The 13,263-nt window shown below is 38.0% G+C and overlaps 2 protein-coding genes across 3 annotated transcripts in view; both read right to left on the bottom strand.

Moving 5' to 3' along the window:
* Window positions 1-862: 862 nt before the first annotated feature.
* LOC140941078 (uncharacterized) lies at window positions 863-1,606 on the bottom strand. Its single transcript, XM_073390039.1, has one exon. It carries the CDS (start codon window positions 1,591-1,593, stop codon window positions 1,099-1,101), a length of 495 nt encoding a protein of 164 aa, XP_073246140.1. The 5' UTR covers window positions 1,594-1,606; the 3' UTR covers window positions 863-1,098.
* Window positions 1,607-2,994: 1,388 nt separating this feature from the next.
* The window catches only part of LOC140940271 (follicle-stimulating hormone receptor-like), a 28,074-nt gene continuing 17,805 nt past the window's right edge, over window positions 2,995-13,263 (bottom strand). Inside the window, exons 7-19 of one of the 2 annotated variants that reach the window (XM_073389193.1) lie at window positions 12,694-12,765; window positions 12,108-12,179; window positions 11,329-11,397; window positions 11,079-11,147; window positions 10,557-10,628; window positions 9,861-9,932; window positions 9,666-9,731; window positions 9,230-9,301; window positions 8,916-8,981; window positions 8,047-8,115; window positions 7,012-7,083; window positions 6,454-6,525; window positions 2,995-5,936 (exon numbers count right to left, since the gene is read on the bottom strand). In XM_073389193.1, coding sequence (XP_073245294.1) covers window positions 4,337-5,936; window positions 6,454-6,525; window positions 7,012-7,083; window positions 8,047-8,115; window positions 8,916-8,981; window positions 9,230-9,301; window positions 9,666-9,731; window positions 9,861-9,932; window positions 10,557-10,628; window positions 11,079-11,147; window positions 11,329-11,397; window positions 12,108-12,179; window positions 12,694-12,765 — 2,443 coding nt within the window. In that variant the 3' untranslated portion in view covers window positions 2,995-4,336. The remainder of the gene's footprint in view (window positions 5,937-6,453; window positions 6,526-7,011; window positions 7,084-8,046; window positions 8,116-8,915; window positions 8,982-9,229; window positions 9,302-9,665; window positions 9,732-9,860; window positions 9,933-10,556; window positions 10,629-11,078; window positions 11,148-11,328; window positions 11,398-12,107; window positions 12,180-12,693; window positions 12,766-13,263) is intronic. The other variant, XM_073389194.1, reaches the window with a different exon arrangement.

Raw genomic sequence — 13,263 nt, 5'->3', positions numbered from 1 at the left:
CCTTTCTTGAGTCATTAATGAGCGGAGTCAAGCCACTGAAAAGTACCTTTCTCCCGCTGAGCTTGGTTGCAAATGCTGGATCCACCGCTAGAAGTTTGCAGATCATGATATTACACTGTAGGTTCCTGTTACCCCTTAATTTTGTCTAGTACGTCACGGAAATGTGTCAGAGACCACATCATCAGCCGATATTAGTTCATGGAGTAGTCTTCAGATTTAATCAAGAACATTCATCAAACAAGACTATTTCCCATCGTTGCAAATGCTAGATAGCCTTGCTTGTTTGAAAACACAGAAGTCTAGGACTAAGTGCAGTTTTGTAAAGATAGGCGTTTTGAGGCTTACTGCACATCAGACTGATGGGATCGAAACAGAACAATAATAAATTTAGATGCTGGAAGATTCTTATCCAACAAAGATACTATTTCTATGAAAATGCATATTACGATGGAACCTTTATTACGAAGTCCTCGATCTAACAAACTATTTTTTTTTTACTCTAGTAATAGTAAAATATAAGGCAATATGACAAAGAACCTTGATATAAGTTAATGAACCTCAACAACGAACATATTTTGCCAGTCCCTTGGCCCTTCATTAAATCGAGGTTCCACTGTACTCAATTTTATTTATTTATTTTTCAAACAGTTGCAGGGGGCCTGGCCCCCAAGCCCCACCCCTTGCGAGGGCCCTGTGATTGGGGTTAGAAAACTGAGTGAATCAAGTTCTAGTTAAATTTCCCCTGAATACTGACCTTAAACGGAACTTCCACTCAGTTTCCTCACCTTGATCACGAAACTTTACAGTCCTCTGACAAATCAGCACCTTTTCCTCACCTTGCAAAACACCCCCTACCAGATCATTTGAGCAAAAGCAACATTTTTATTCAATTCATTAAAATTGTAAAAAAATTCATAGAAAAATATCAGATTGTCATAATTATTTAAATATGCTTTGAGATTTGGTTCAATTAGCCTCTTGTATATCAATGGACAAATCAGAACACACACCCACACCAATAATTATTTCCTTTTGTTCACAAAAAATAATTAATTAGAATAGTTTGTCACGTCCATATGAAATCAACAAGAGCAAAAGTCATTTTAAACAAAACTTGTCGATAACTTCCTTGTGCTGTGGAAACAAGCGAAGCATCTTCTCTTTCTCGCCTCCCTCAAAATCCTCGTACTCAAACCCAGGACCTGCCGCCTCGCTGAAAACACAGAAGCCGGTCTTGTCTTCAAGTTCCAAAGCAAACCAGACATTTTTTGGCACATGATAATGAAAGTGAGCTTTAGGATCCACAAGTGGGTCTCCGATGATTTTAGTCTCGTATTTCCCATCTTCAGCTATCATATGAAGAATTATGTGACTCCCCTTGTGGTAGAAGTAGGTCTCCTCGGATTTCATCTTGTGCCAAGCATTTATGTCAGATCCCCTTAAGAGAAGATAAATCACCGAATAAGCATCTCTCACTTCACGCCCGGAGTTGTCCAAGGGTTTAACTGTGGTTTTTGCGTGCATAGACTCTGCATAAAAACCGCCTATTGGCAGAGGAACAAGATTCAACTTTTTGATGAGCTCGTCCGCCATTTTGATCAGTTTTTCCCAGCATCCTCTTTGGGAGGGGAAAGTTTCTCGAAAGACCCGGTAACTAAAATTGGTAACACACCAGTCAATTTTGCTTCGTTAATTGATAGTTTCACTTTCAAAGTTGTTGAAGCAACAATAAATAGTAATAAATAAATTATATATCAACTATTTCCAACTAACTACATAAATAATGGTAAACAAACTGCAACTGTGACATTTTGACTACCCCAAGCGGCCTAATAAAATGTATCACGTGTGATGTCACGTGACAATTTTTTGGGCGTTACTTCAGATGTGAGAGTGAGTGAGTCAAAGTGAGCGCAGAGCTAAAACATTATAGAGGTGAAGAAAATGAACAATAGTAAAGTTACGCTACTGGACGGGAGGGAGAGAAGACGGAAAGGCACCTGTGACAAGCTTGACAATGACTGAGTTTAAAAAAACTTTCTGCCAAACTTCACCTTCCTTTAATTAACAGGATCTTTTTGTAAAAGACCAGAACACAGTAATGTAATTTAAGATCACGACAAAACACGCAAGTAATAGCCATGTCACGTTTGTCACATACAAACGTTTTGTTGTCCTCTTCTCACTAACACGTTTTTGAGCGACGCATGTTGAAGAAGGCCTTTTTCCTTTAATGTACATTGACGTTTCCAAATTTGTATTGCTAAGTGTCTTCACTCTTATAGGGACAAAAAGTCCGAAAATGTCGGTAAAACCACTGTCCAAGAATGCAAAAAGTTCACTTCCGGTTGACGTGCCTCGCTGCAAGACGTCTTTAGTTAAGCTGGCAGATACTTTGATGACAACCTCGTTTCCAGAGTCTCTCTGTTTCCGGTTCTCCCCTGCTCTCGATCTTAACTCTCGATCCAGGAGGTTAAGGAAAGAGGCCCTGAGAACGAGACTGCTCCGATGGTGCCCAAGACTGTCGGGGCCTCGGGAAAGGTGACCCTCACATCCGATTGACTTCTACGTAACTACGGAAAATGATTCCAGAACTATGGGAAGTAACCGGTTGATAGCGGGATACTGCTTAATACAGGTTTGACTGGATTTCATCCTGAGACTGAGGATGGTCACGCTATCACGTCTGCATATTTTACTTGTGCTTGTGTTATGCGGTAGGTTCATTTGCGTCATTTTGTAGCGGGGCGGGGGAATTTCACTACTTTGGGAAGAAAGCAACATTTAAAAATCTGCGTTTCTTAGGCAAACTAGACTGCTGGCAGGAGCCGTTTCTTTTTTTAGGGCAAAGGGAGAAATTACAAGGACTCGCGCGCACGAGGGGAAAAAGGAGCGAAGAGACTTGTCTCCCTTTCGCGCTTTCCCCTCGCGCGCTCTATAAAAATTAACCAAAAAAACTAAACGGGACCCGGAGGCTAAGCAAATCAGCCACAGTTAAAACTCCTTTATTTGTTTTTATTAGGTATATACACTCATAATTACAAAATGTTGCAAAATACTGCGTAAATAGCTATTTATAAACGTAATGATCTATTTACAAGCTTTCACAAGCAAAGATCTGAGGAAGAGAACCGTGAACACTAGTCACTCTCGCTTGTGTTGCAATGCTTCGGTCATCATTATAACCGGCCTGCCGGACAAAACGTTCACCCGAATAAACTTCCCATTGTAAATAAGGTTCCTTAACAAGAAACAGTAAGTGATCCCTGGAATACAGTGGCATAAATACAGCGATTAATTTACAAAATTCATTGAAAAGACACAGAATAATACCAAAACCACACTGAAGACAATAACTAACCAACAAGGGTTTCTTCAACACAACTTTGACGTACACTAACCGGTACTTAAAAAGTGGAAAATTCTTTCGACTGCGCTTTAACATAGTTTATCAGTCAAATAAAGCAAAGTTGATAGCCTAGCTAGCGAAGTCTACCCTTTTCTAAGGTCGCTCTCTTATCTATTCATTCATTCACAACATTGTTATCGGATATTCGTTAAATCTTTCTATAAGGAAAGTCTTTTACTGGCAATAACAGTGTATTTTCAACCCTTTAAGCCCCAATATCCACATACAAATTCTCCAAACTGATCTCCATACATTTCCTTTAAGAATTAGTTGAAAGAATTTGATAAAAGATCGAGGCATTTTCTCTTTGCTGATCATTTTGTTAATTCTCATAACCATCTGTTTTAACAATCTATGGATATCCTTAGGAGAAAATTGATGTTGATCACTATTGGAACTTAAAGGGTTAATAGGCCATTCCCGGGTTGCCCCAAGCCTCTCTGTCAAAGCGAGGCTAAGTGCAAATCCATTGATTTTTTATTCTAACGCAAATAAAACTCATTTTCACAAGAAAGGTTTTGTACTTTACATCATTTTGAAAGTGAGAGTTTTTGGAACTCGGAAATGGCTCATTGAAACTATTTGCAAACAACTTCTTTTTCTTTTAAATAAAAAACCCTTTCCTGGCTCTCAGATTTCTAAGAAAACGACAAATACAGGTTGTAAAAGAGACCATGCAATTAATTTATCCCCTTTACCAATTTCAAGTTATAAATCTGTCTCCTGAATTTTGATTGCAGGCCATGCTAAGTTCCTCACCTAGAAAGGGACTCGAATTCCCTAAGAAAACGGCTTTCACTAACCTCATACTGACCAAGCAATCTGTTATTATGCGATATAAGTTCGTTGTTAACGACCGAGTGTCGCTGATTTGACTGTGTTAAATTTACAAGGTAAGACAACCGAGTTCTGTTTTTATAATAATTGTTAAAGAGCTGTTACTCTCTCCACAATAACTTGTTTGTCTTTTTGAGGGAATTCCAATGATTTGCTTGTTTCAGGTTGCAGAACCATTAACTTTATTGAAGCGGGAAGAGAGTTTCGCCTTCCACCCGCTCGAAGTTTCGCAATCATCCCCTCAAGTCCATTAGATGAGCTCACTTGGGAATTTCGCCGCATTTCTGCACTTGAAATGGAAAATTTTCTCCTCGAGCTCGTTAGTTTTGGAATCTGCGAAGTCTTCACCCTTCGACAAAAGGACATGCAGTCTCTCTTAAACTGTGCAGTGGAAATAGCATACAAAAAGGGGTTCGCACAACTGTTTAGAGGAAAAACACAAACTGTTAATATTTTAGCCCACTTGAGACTAACAAACTCTCCACCGAAAGCAGCCGCAATGGATAGGAAAGTTATGGGCGCCCAGCAGGCAAAGTCTGTAAAGATGAGAAGAGCCATTTTTTGAGCCGTTTTAAAATCATTTGTATTCCACGCATTTGACCCGCGAATTGTGACATAAATTTTCACGTAACACGTCAGTATGACTAGAAATGCTGTTCCATTGATTATCAGTAATGACATCACATAGGCCAGCGATTTTAAATCCCCAGTTTCAAACGGAAGACAAACACTGAACTTGGTGTAGTCACTGACGCGGAACAAGGGTAATGTCGCAAAGATCAAAGCAAAAACCCAGCCAATAAGCATGACGATGCCAGTCTTCTTCAGAGTCATTTTCTTAGAGATATCCAGCGCATGCGTTATCGCAATGTATCTTTCAACGGTTATCACAGTTAATGTAAACACCGAGGTTTCGCTTGATAACACAGCAAGGAAACCCGCTGTCTTACAGCCGCTGCTTAACTGCCACTCCACACCATAGCTTCGGAAGTTGCCTCGTGTCGAAGTATCCACAATGGCCAAAAAACCGAGGTACACCCCCATGCATAAATCCGCCACGGCAAGATTACAAATTAAAAACCTGGACACGTCAATTCGAGAACTGCGAGTAACGATGACGAAAACCACAGCTGCGTTACCAAGCAACGCTAGCAAGAATACAATCCAGACCACGACGCGAAGAAAAGTCACATCCATGAGATCGTCACAAGGAAAAAAAGGGTCCGCAGGTTCGGGAGTGCATGTGACTTCATGGTTGTCGTCTTCTTCAATTACGATGATATTATTAGTGTGGCCTGACGTATCTATAACTGGATCTTGGATCTCGGAATTCGAGCTCCCCTCAATCAGAACAGGATCCATTTCTCCAGACCCTAATCCTGATATGTCGTCTATCGTAGATTCTGTCCTGTTTTCCTCCCCGTAGGAGTTTCTAAGATATACAACCTCGTCCCAAGTCCACGAATCATGTGTCTTATCCCAATTTCCTTGAGGGAGTGCTTGCTTTTTCTCTTTCTTCTCTTTACGGAATTCACAACAGTGGTATGGGTAATGCGCCTCAACAAGTCGAATGGATGGTAAATCTGCAGCGTGAATTTCTTTTAGTTCTCTGTTGTCTCGAATCTTCAGGGTCTGCAGAGTTTTGAGTCCTTTTGTTGGCAACACGGGAAATGAATTGTAGCTCAGATCCCTGTGGACAAACACACGACTCATTCACTTAAGTACCTTTATGCATGATTTGTAGCGGTTAATATCTGTTCACTGTTTAAAACTGAAGAATATAAAACCAATCATTCATGAATTAAATTTTACAGTTTAATAAATTTGCGAAGAGGTAAAAATTCTTAGTGGTTAAAAACGGGAAATGGAGGAATTTTCCAGATCCATTTATCGATCTTTGATATTTTTGTGCACGGAACGTATGTAACAAATTGAAAAAAAAAAAGAAGAAGAAAAAGAAGAAGAAAGTTAAGAAAATTACTCCTTTCCAAATTCCTAACACAATTATTTTTGAAAATCAATTCACGCAGCTTTATGTTTTAAGTCTTAGACTTCGACCTATGACCAGTCACATTGTCATGGCCCTTAAATTTATAGCGGATTTTAAGTTTGTTCTGGGTTGTGCATAAAAGGCTGTACAAGCTTATACTATTTAGCTTTTTAATCTCGATCAAAAAAACTCTATCCATATGATCATATATACTTACAGAATTTCGATCATTTTAAATGGTGCAAAAACATCATCCGCAATGAAATTTATTTCATTTTTTGCCAGGTTCCTGCAAGGATATTAAAATAGCAAGTTAAACTAAATAAAGAATGTAGTTCAGACATTACTACAGCAAAAGCGACCATGGCACTTGATTATCATTTTCCCGCTACAGGCATAGAACTGAGGGAGAAAGATTTCAGATGATTACCAATTTTTGGTGAGCTGAAACATTTTCAGTAAACAAGACTTTAAATGTTACTATTAAATCCGCAATTAATATGGTAAGTCTTTTAGTAACCGTTCTTAGATAATTTTCATGTTGCATTTATAACTTTTAAAGCGCTTACTTGTAGATGGTAAAACGATTAGAAGTATCAAAGTATTCCTCGAAAAACCGAAGTGCTTTTGTGTCTCATTTCTCCCAGATATAAATCTCTCTTTTGATGCTGCTACTCAACTGAACTACGAAATCATCAAATATGCAGGCAAAATGAATATCCATTCGATGATATTAATGATAGGTCATATAGTATATCTGCCGGAAAATACTTACAGTGTTTCAAGATTAGTAACACCTTCAAACGTCCTACTTTCAAGCTTTCGGATCTTATTCCCTTTGAGAGTTCTAAAAGAAACATTATAGAAGAAATGGCAATAAAGGAAAAATCAACTAAACCCTATACCGTGAACAACCACTTAAAAGCTATGGCTTTATACAACTTCATAATGGGTTTTAGAGGGGCTCATAAACGGTGGGGCTTGTATTCGAGAGTCTTTTTTACAATAACTGAGCGAATCCTCGCGCGCTGATTGGGCGAGAGCTATGGTCTATGAGAGTATATACCATGGAAATGACGTAATATGTCACGCACTGCCGGTTGTTTTGTTTTTGGTTTTTCGTAAGAATAAATGTTATTTTAAAAAAAAATCGACCACAATTTTTCATGGTCTACACTCTTATAGACCATAGAAATGACGCCACAAAATGTTCAAAACTTTGCAGTGAAACCACTCACCTGCGGCTCGTGGTTCCACTTGAGTTTTAAACATTTTATGACGTCATTTCTATGGTCTATAAGAGTGAAGACCATGGAAAATTGTGGTCGATTTGTTAAATAACCGTACTAAAAAAGCGTTTCAAAAATAAGCTTTTTAAGCTTCAAAACCTCGTAGAAAATCAAAATTATTTCAATACAAGCTAGAGAGGAGGGCTTATATCGGGGGGGGAGGGGACGGGAGTTATAACCGCATGTGTTTTTGTATACAGTTAGGTAGGCCTAACACTCGGGGGGTGGGGGTTATAAGGGGAATTTAACGGTATTGTAATGGCATATTGAACTATAACGGAATTTGCTATAAAATTCATGTAGAATGCACAAAGTAGAAATGAATAAGCTTGGTTTCCTTTTTACCGAAGAAACGGAAGGGTGAGCAAGTAAAAAAAATTCCTCAATTAAATGGAAATGTCACTTCGGTTTACAATACTTTATTTTGATTGTTTGCTATTGCATTATACAAGTAAGTTAACTTGGTGTATTGATAATCGATTTCAAGAAACCGGTATTACTTAAATTTGTACACTACTCACAGGTCTTTAAGAATTCTCAAGTTTCTTAAAGAACTTCCGATCGATTTGATGTTATTGTGCTCTATTTTCCTGTTAAAGAAAATGAAACAAAAATACTGTTTTGATCAAATCAAATTAACTTGAATTAACTACCAAGATTATATCTTTCCTGTTAAGAATTAGGTGTGGCATCACTAAGAAATCGTGTACATTCTAGATATGTGAGTAATCAAATGACGTAGGATGATGAAATAGAGACCCTGGGAGCGAGGTTGAAAAACGTAGATGTCTATAAACGCTGACGTCATTAACCAGTCTCATTGTAGTGGTCTCGTACTCACGCCCCCTCATTTGTCGATTCGTTTTTGAAACTCATAACGTTTATCGTAAACCATTTGTAAAACGGTAATCGGAGAAAATTTTTATGTGCGTTACAAACAATGTGACTGGTCGTCGGACAATATCCCCCACATTCCCGAGCAGGAGAAGTGTCAGTGCTAATGAAATTCATTAACAGCTACGGCGTTAATCCGTAGCTTGAAATACCTATTATGTTGTAAAGATGAAATTTCAAAGTTAAGTTAATAATCTAAGTGTCGGATGACTTAAGGCAAAGAGCGGAAAAGGAAAAAGAAAAAAGACATGGTGGCAGACGGCGGCCAAAATGACACCCTCACACAGAGCATTTAGGTTTTTTCCGAGGAAAAGATCACGAAATAAAATCACTGCTTCCCAACTTCGCATCAGGGCATTTAAAAGCATTACGTTGGGACGTATGGTACGTTTTTCAAACAACAAAGTAGAGATGTATATTAAAGATTGCAGCTTTATAACTTACTCGGTTCCCTCAGAGGGTATACTGTTTCCTAGACTACATATGAAATACTTACAGCACTGAAAGCGAGGAACACCCAGACAGGTCTGGTATGCGAACAATTTTGTTGAAATTCAATGTCCTGAAATTGAGAACCCAGTGCCTGTTAGTGAAGTTATTATTTAGAATCAAAGAGATTAGCCTACAGGGATATTATCAAACAAAAGACCTTTAAAAGTACACTGATTAACATTTGGCGTCTCTAATATGTAAATGTGACCTTCATTGACAGGTAATTTGTTTTCTACTAATTATAACATTAATTGCATATGGAGTATTTTAGCTAATATCATTGCTAGACTGAACGCTTTGAATATAATATCCACTTACAAGTCAATCAAATCCTTTTGCTTTTGACACAGATCTTCGGGTAGCTCACGGATCTCACAAAACGACACAGTCCTTCAGGCAATAAAATAAAAATCGGAAATGAATAAGTCACTCATCCTTTAATACATGATCCTTGCACTCTTTTTCAAAGGGAAACGGCCTATGCTACTAAATACAAACGGTATTCCTTAATATAAATTGGATAACTTAAAACGCAATGAGATCTTTATCATGTTGGAACTTAGATTCTTAATTTTCACGATATTGTCGATGACTCATCGTGATGCTTTGAAAGCATTGAACACCGTACACTTTGAATAAGCGCCCTCTCTCTCAGCCAAAACTAGCATATAAGTGCCCCATTCCCCAAATTTAACCCTTTTTCGTAAATGGGTAAAGATATTACAAGGAAAGTTAACAATCAAATGGTACGTACAATTCTTGAAGACGCGTTGTCCCGGTCAAATTTGGAAATTTAACCAGTTTTACGCTGACCAGTGACCTAAAAGAGAGACAGAAATAAATGAATGCAAAAGTGAGGACTTGCTGAACTAAAGCAAGTGAACAAGCAAATGATAAATGAAAGATTGAAGGGTAAAAATGAAGTTGTAAGAAAAAAATCGGCACTTACAGTCTTGTTAAAGAAGGCAGCGATACGAATGCGTTGTGACCAATCGTGTTCACCCTTTCCCAGGTCAAACGTCTGCAAAAGAGGCATTATTTATACGTTAAAGTCATGAAATGTATATGTGCCCTTTTATGTACTGGAAAATCTGTATTTGAAACTTCTTTGTCTTTAGATTTGAGACGAAGATATCACCGATCGAGAGTCGAAATCCGTCTTTGGATTTCACGTTTGATTGGTATCACATCTTAAGCCAGATTTACCAATCAAACACATTCGTATCTTAGTTGACGCCGTTGTTTAAATGTTACTTCATTACAATAAATCATAAACTTAATCGGTCGGTGGATGAAATCCTCAAGTGAATTTTGTGATAAAAGATATTAAACAACACCTGTCTGCAGATGATAACTCGCAAGCGACGCAAGCATAAACGGAATTGATGTGCACACGCGTGATAAAAATGAGCATAAGTTGACTTGCGCAGGCGCAGAAGGATAAAAGTTGGGCGCCTCTAATTGTAATGTTGACGCCAATGAAACAAAGTGGATCCAGATTCTGATCCAAATAATTCATAAAGAAAGCCATTTTTTTCTTTCCATCGCTCATGCTAGTGTTCAGCACGTCCTTGAACTTTATATTCGATTTTTACTTCACAGATTGTATGACCTCAGTTATATTTGTGATTTCTACATTACTTACAAGTCTGCAAGTTTTTCCATCCCTCTAAACGCATAATCTGGAATGTGGGTGATGGGATTAGAATGAAGTTCTCTAAAAATAAAAGAAAAATATAAAAAAAAACGCAGACATTAGGGTGTCACTATGTACATAACACAAGAAAAGAGAAGAACTCAAACTCAACTCAGTTACTGGAAGATAAGTCATTGGAAGGTTAACGTGACAAGCCTTCAAGCTATTTTTTGTAGAGTCCTTCATAAGGATAAAACTAGATATTTTGAATACGCAACTTGGCAAATGAAAAAATTTAAAGTAATTGACATGAAAAACTGTTTAATTTTGATTCCGAAAGATTAGCCAGTGCACACGAGACCCCACCCCCCCTCTTCGTCCCCTCAGGAAAATTCGCCACATCAATTACGCAACTTAGCATAAGTGTAAAGTAATTGTTGCTTATCAGAAATTTTAAAAAAACTCTTTAAACTAACAGCTGGGTTGCACGTGAGTCCGACAGATTTACTGCGAGATTTACAGTGCACTTACAATATTTCAAGTCTCGCTAGGTTTTGTAAAGATGTGGGCACACTGCTAAGTCTGTTCTGTCCCAAATTTCTAAAAGAGAAAAGATAATCGTTGTCAGACAACAATTAGCAAGATAAGACGCCCTTTTTATTCGTGTCAGGAACAAACCCACTAGATGACAACAAGTTAAAGAAAAACCCAACAAAGTTAGAAGTGTGATGTTGTGAGCTCTTTTAAAAGATTTACTGCGCGATATTTGCGAAGCACTTACAAGATAAGAAGATTCCTCATATGCTGTAAAGAAGCGGACATACTGCTAAGGTTATTGAATCCTAAATTTCTACAGCAAAAAAAATCGCAGTTAGAAGACAATGAGCAAGTTAATGGAATCCATTCTACTTTATTCTACAGACAAACATTTTGCACCTGACTGAATCACTGGCAAGGGCTGATCTTGGCTAATACAGTAAAAACCCGCGACTAAGAACCTGGTTTTTAAGAACGTGTTAGGCTACAATTTGCCAAGTAGGTCCCCTCTATGAAAGAACCCGTTTAGACTAAAATTAAACTCAGGTTCCTGTTTTCTAAAATCCTTAAAAAAAATTATGTACACTTGGGCACGTGAGATAAGTCAACATTATTCAAGATCCTCTTTGGAGACATAGGTGCCTTATTGTTCCAGCTTCAATTGTAATGGCTATACATGTTTAACCTAAGGAATGAGCTGAATGCCACTTAATACTCTTAGCTACAATTAACATTCTATGTCTACCAAGTAATAGAAACATAAACTGAACTTCTTTTTAACTTCTTTTTGACCGAGTTAACAGGACTTGATTAGTATGCTGGAGAAAAGCGATCATTATACGTTTCTGGGAAACTGCCCACCTACTCCTCCTCTAAGCCAACATTAATACTTACTTCTCAATTAGGGCAAAACGTTGGCTTAGGGGAGCGGTAGGTGGGCAGTTTCCCAGCCTTTTCTCCAATATACTAATCAAGTCCTGTTAACTCGGTTAAAAAGAAGTTAAGCGAGATATAAGTACTTACAAATGTTCCAAACTCCTGAGACCATGGAATCCTTCAACTTCGATTTCTTCCAAACTATTGTTAAACAGAAGCCTGTTGAGGGAAATTATATAGTGAACTTAGTGGGAGTTGCTTGTGGCTGAACCTGGTTTGATTTATGCCACAAGATAAGCGATGCGCGCGAGGATGGAGCGGTCAATTCCACACGTGTCCTCCTCTCTAACAGGTATCGCTCCTATTTTTCCGTAACTTTTAGTGTAGGCCTTTGAACAAGTCTACTTCTTCCATCTACACCAGCTATTAAAATTAGTTCGACTGACGCTGTTATCAACGATCTTGTTACCATCCATAGCGCCTTAATTTTTGCACTTTCATTTTGCGTCTTGTGACAAAAGTGTCAGTGAAGTTACACTTTTGTTTCTCAAGGAGCCACTTTCGCAGCTTAGCATCTTTACACCAATGCGTATTACACTTAACACAGCGAAGAAGAAAACTTGCCCAAAAAACTTTGTTTGATTCACGGGCATCTGTCAAAGGTTTAGGGTTAGGGTTGGGGCAAAGTTAAGGGAGTACAATACAAAATTAAAGACCAGGAGTCAGTACGTACAGTGATTTTAGCTTGGAGAGCTGGTGGAATGAATTGTTCTTTATAATGCGAATCTTGTTTTGATCAAGACTCCTAAAAAGGAAAGATCAAATAAGTTGGTTAAATAAAACGCGATATACTATTTATAAAAAGGGGATGATCAGAATATGAAAAACAAGAAATACGACAATAAGAAATACGTCAGAGATTCCAACAGGACGGACTAACATACATACTTAAATTATAGGAGACATAACTATTTACAAACATTGTTTTTGTCATTCAAATTTGCAACGAGTGAAGCAAAATAAATTTTGCTTCAAGAGCCAATGCGCTTCTGGTGGGCATATTAATATCAATAAGTGACGTCAGAGTGAGTATATCGCTATAACGAGAAGAGCGATTGAAATTTTAGTTTTGCAATCTAAAGTATCTGTAAGCTTAGAATAAAACACAGAGAAGTCAAAATAATTTAACGAATAGAAATATACACTCTACATACAAAACTTCCAGGTGTTTTAGCTTCTCAAAGGCATCCTTCGGGACTTCTATCAGGTCATTGTCGTCGAGCCACCTAAAACATAAATCAGA

This window comes from Porites lutea, chromosome 6, assembly GCF_958299795.1.
Source record: "Porites lutea chromosome 6, jaPorLute2.1, whole genome shotgun sequence".
In the NCBI taxonomy this organism is placed as follows: domain Eukaryota; kingdom Metazoa; phylum Cnidaria; class Anthozoa; order Scleractinia; family Poritidae; genus Porites; species Porites lutea.
Note: the sequence above shows the minus strand (reverse complement) of the source record. Positions and strands in the feature narration are given on the sequence as shown.

Excerpts from the sequence above, each read along its gene's own strand:
- LOC140941078 (XM_073390039.1), bottom strand. The coding sequence starts at position 1,593 with ATGGCGGACGAGCTCATCAAAAAGTTGAATCTTGTTCCTCTGCCAATA.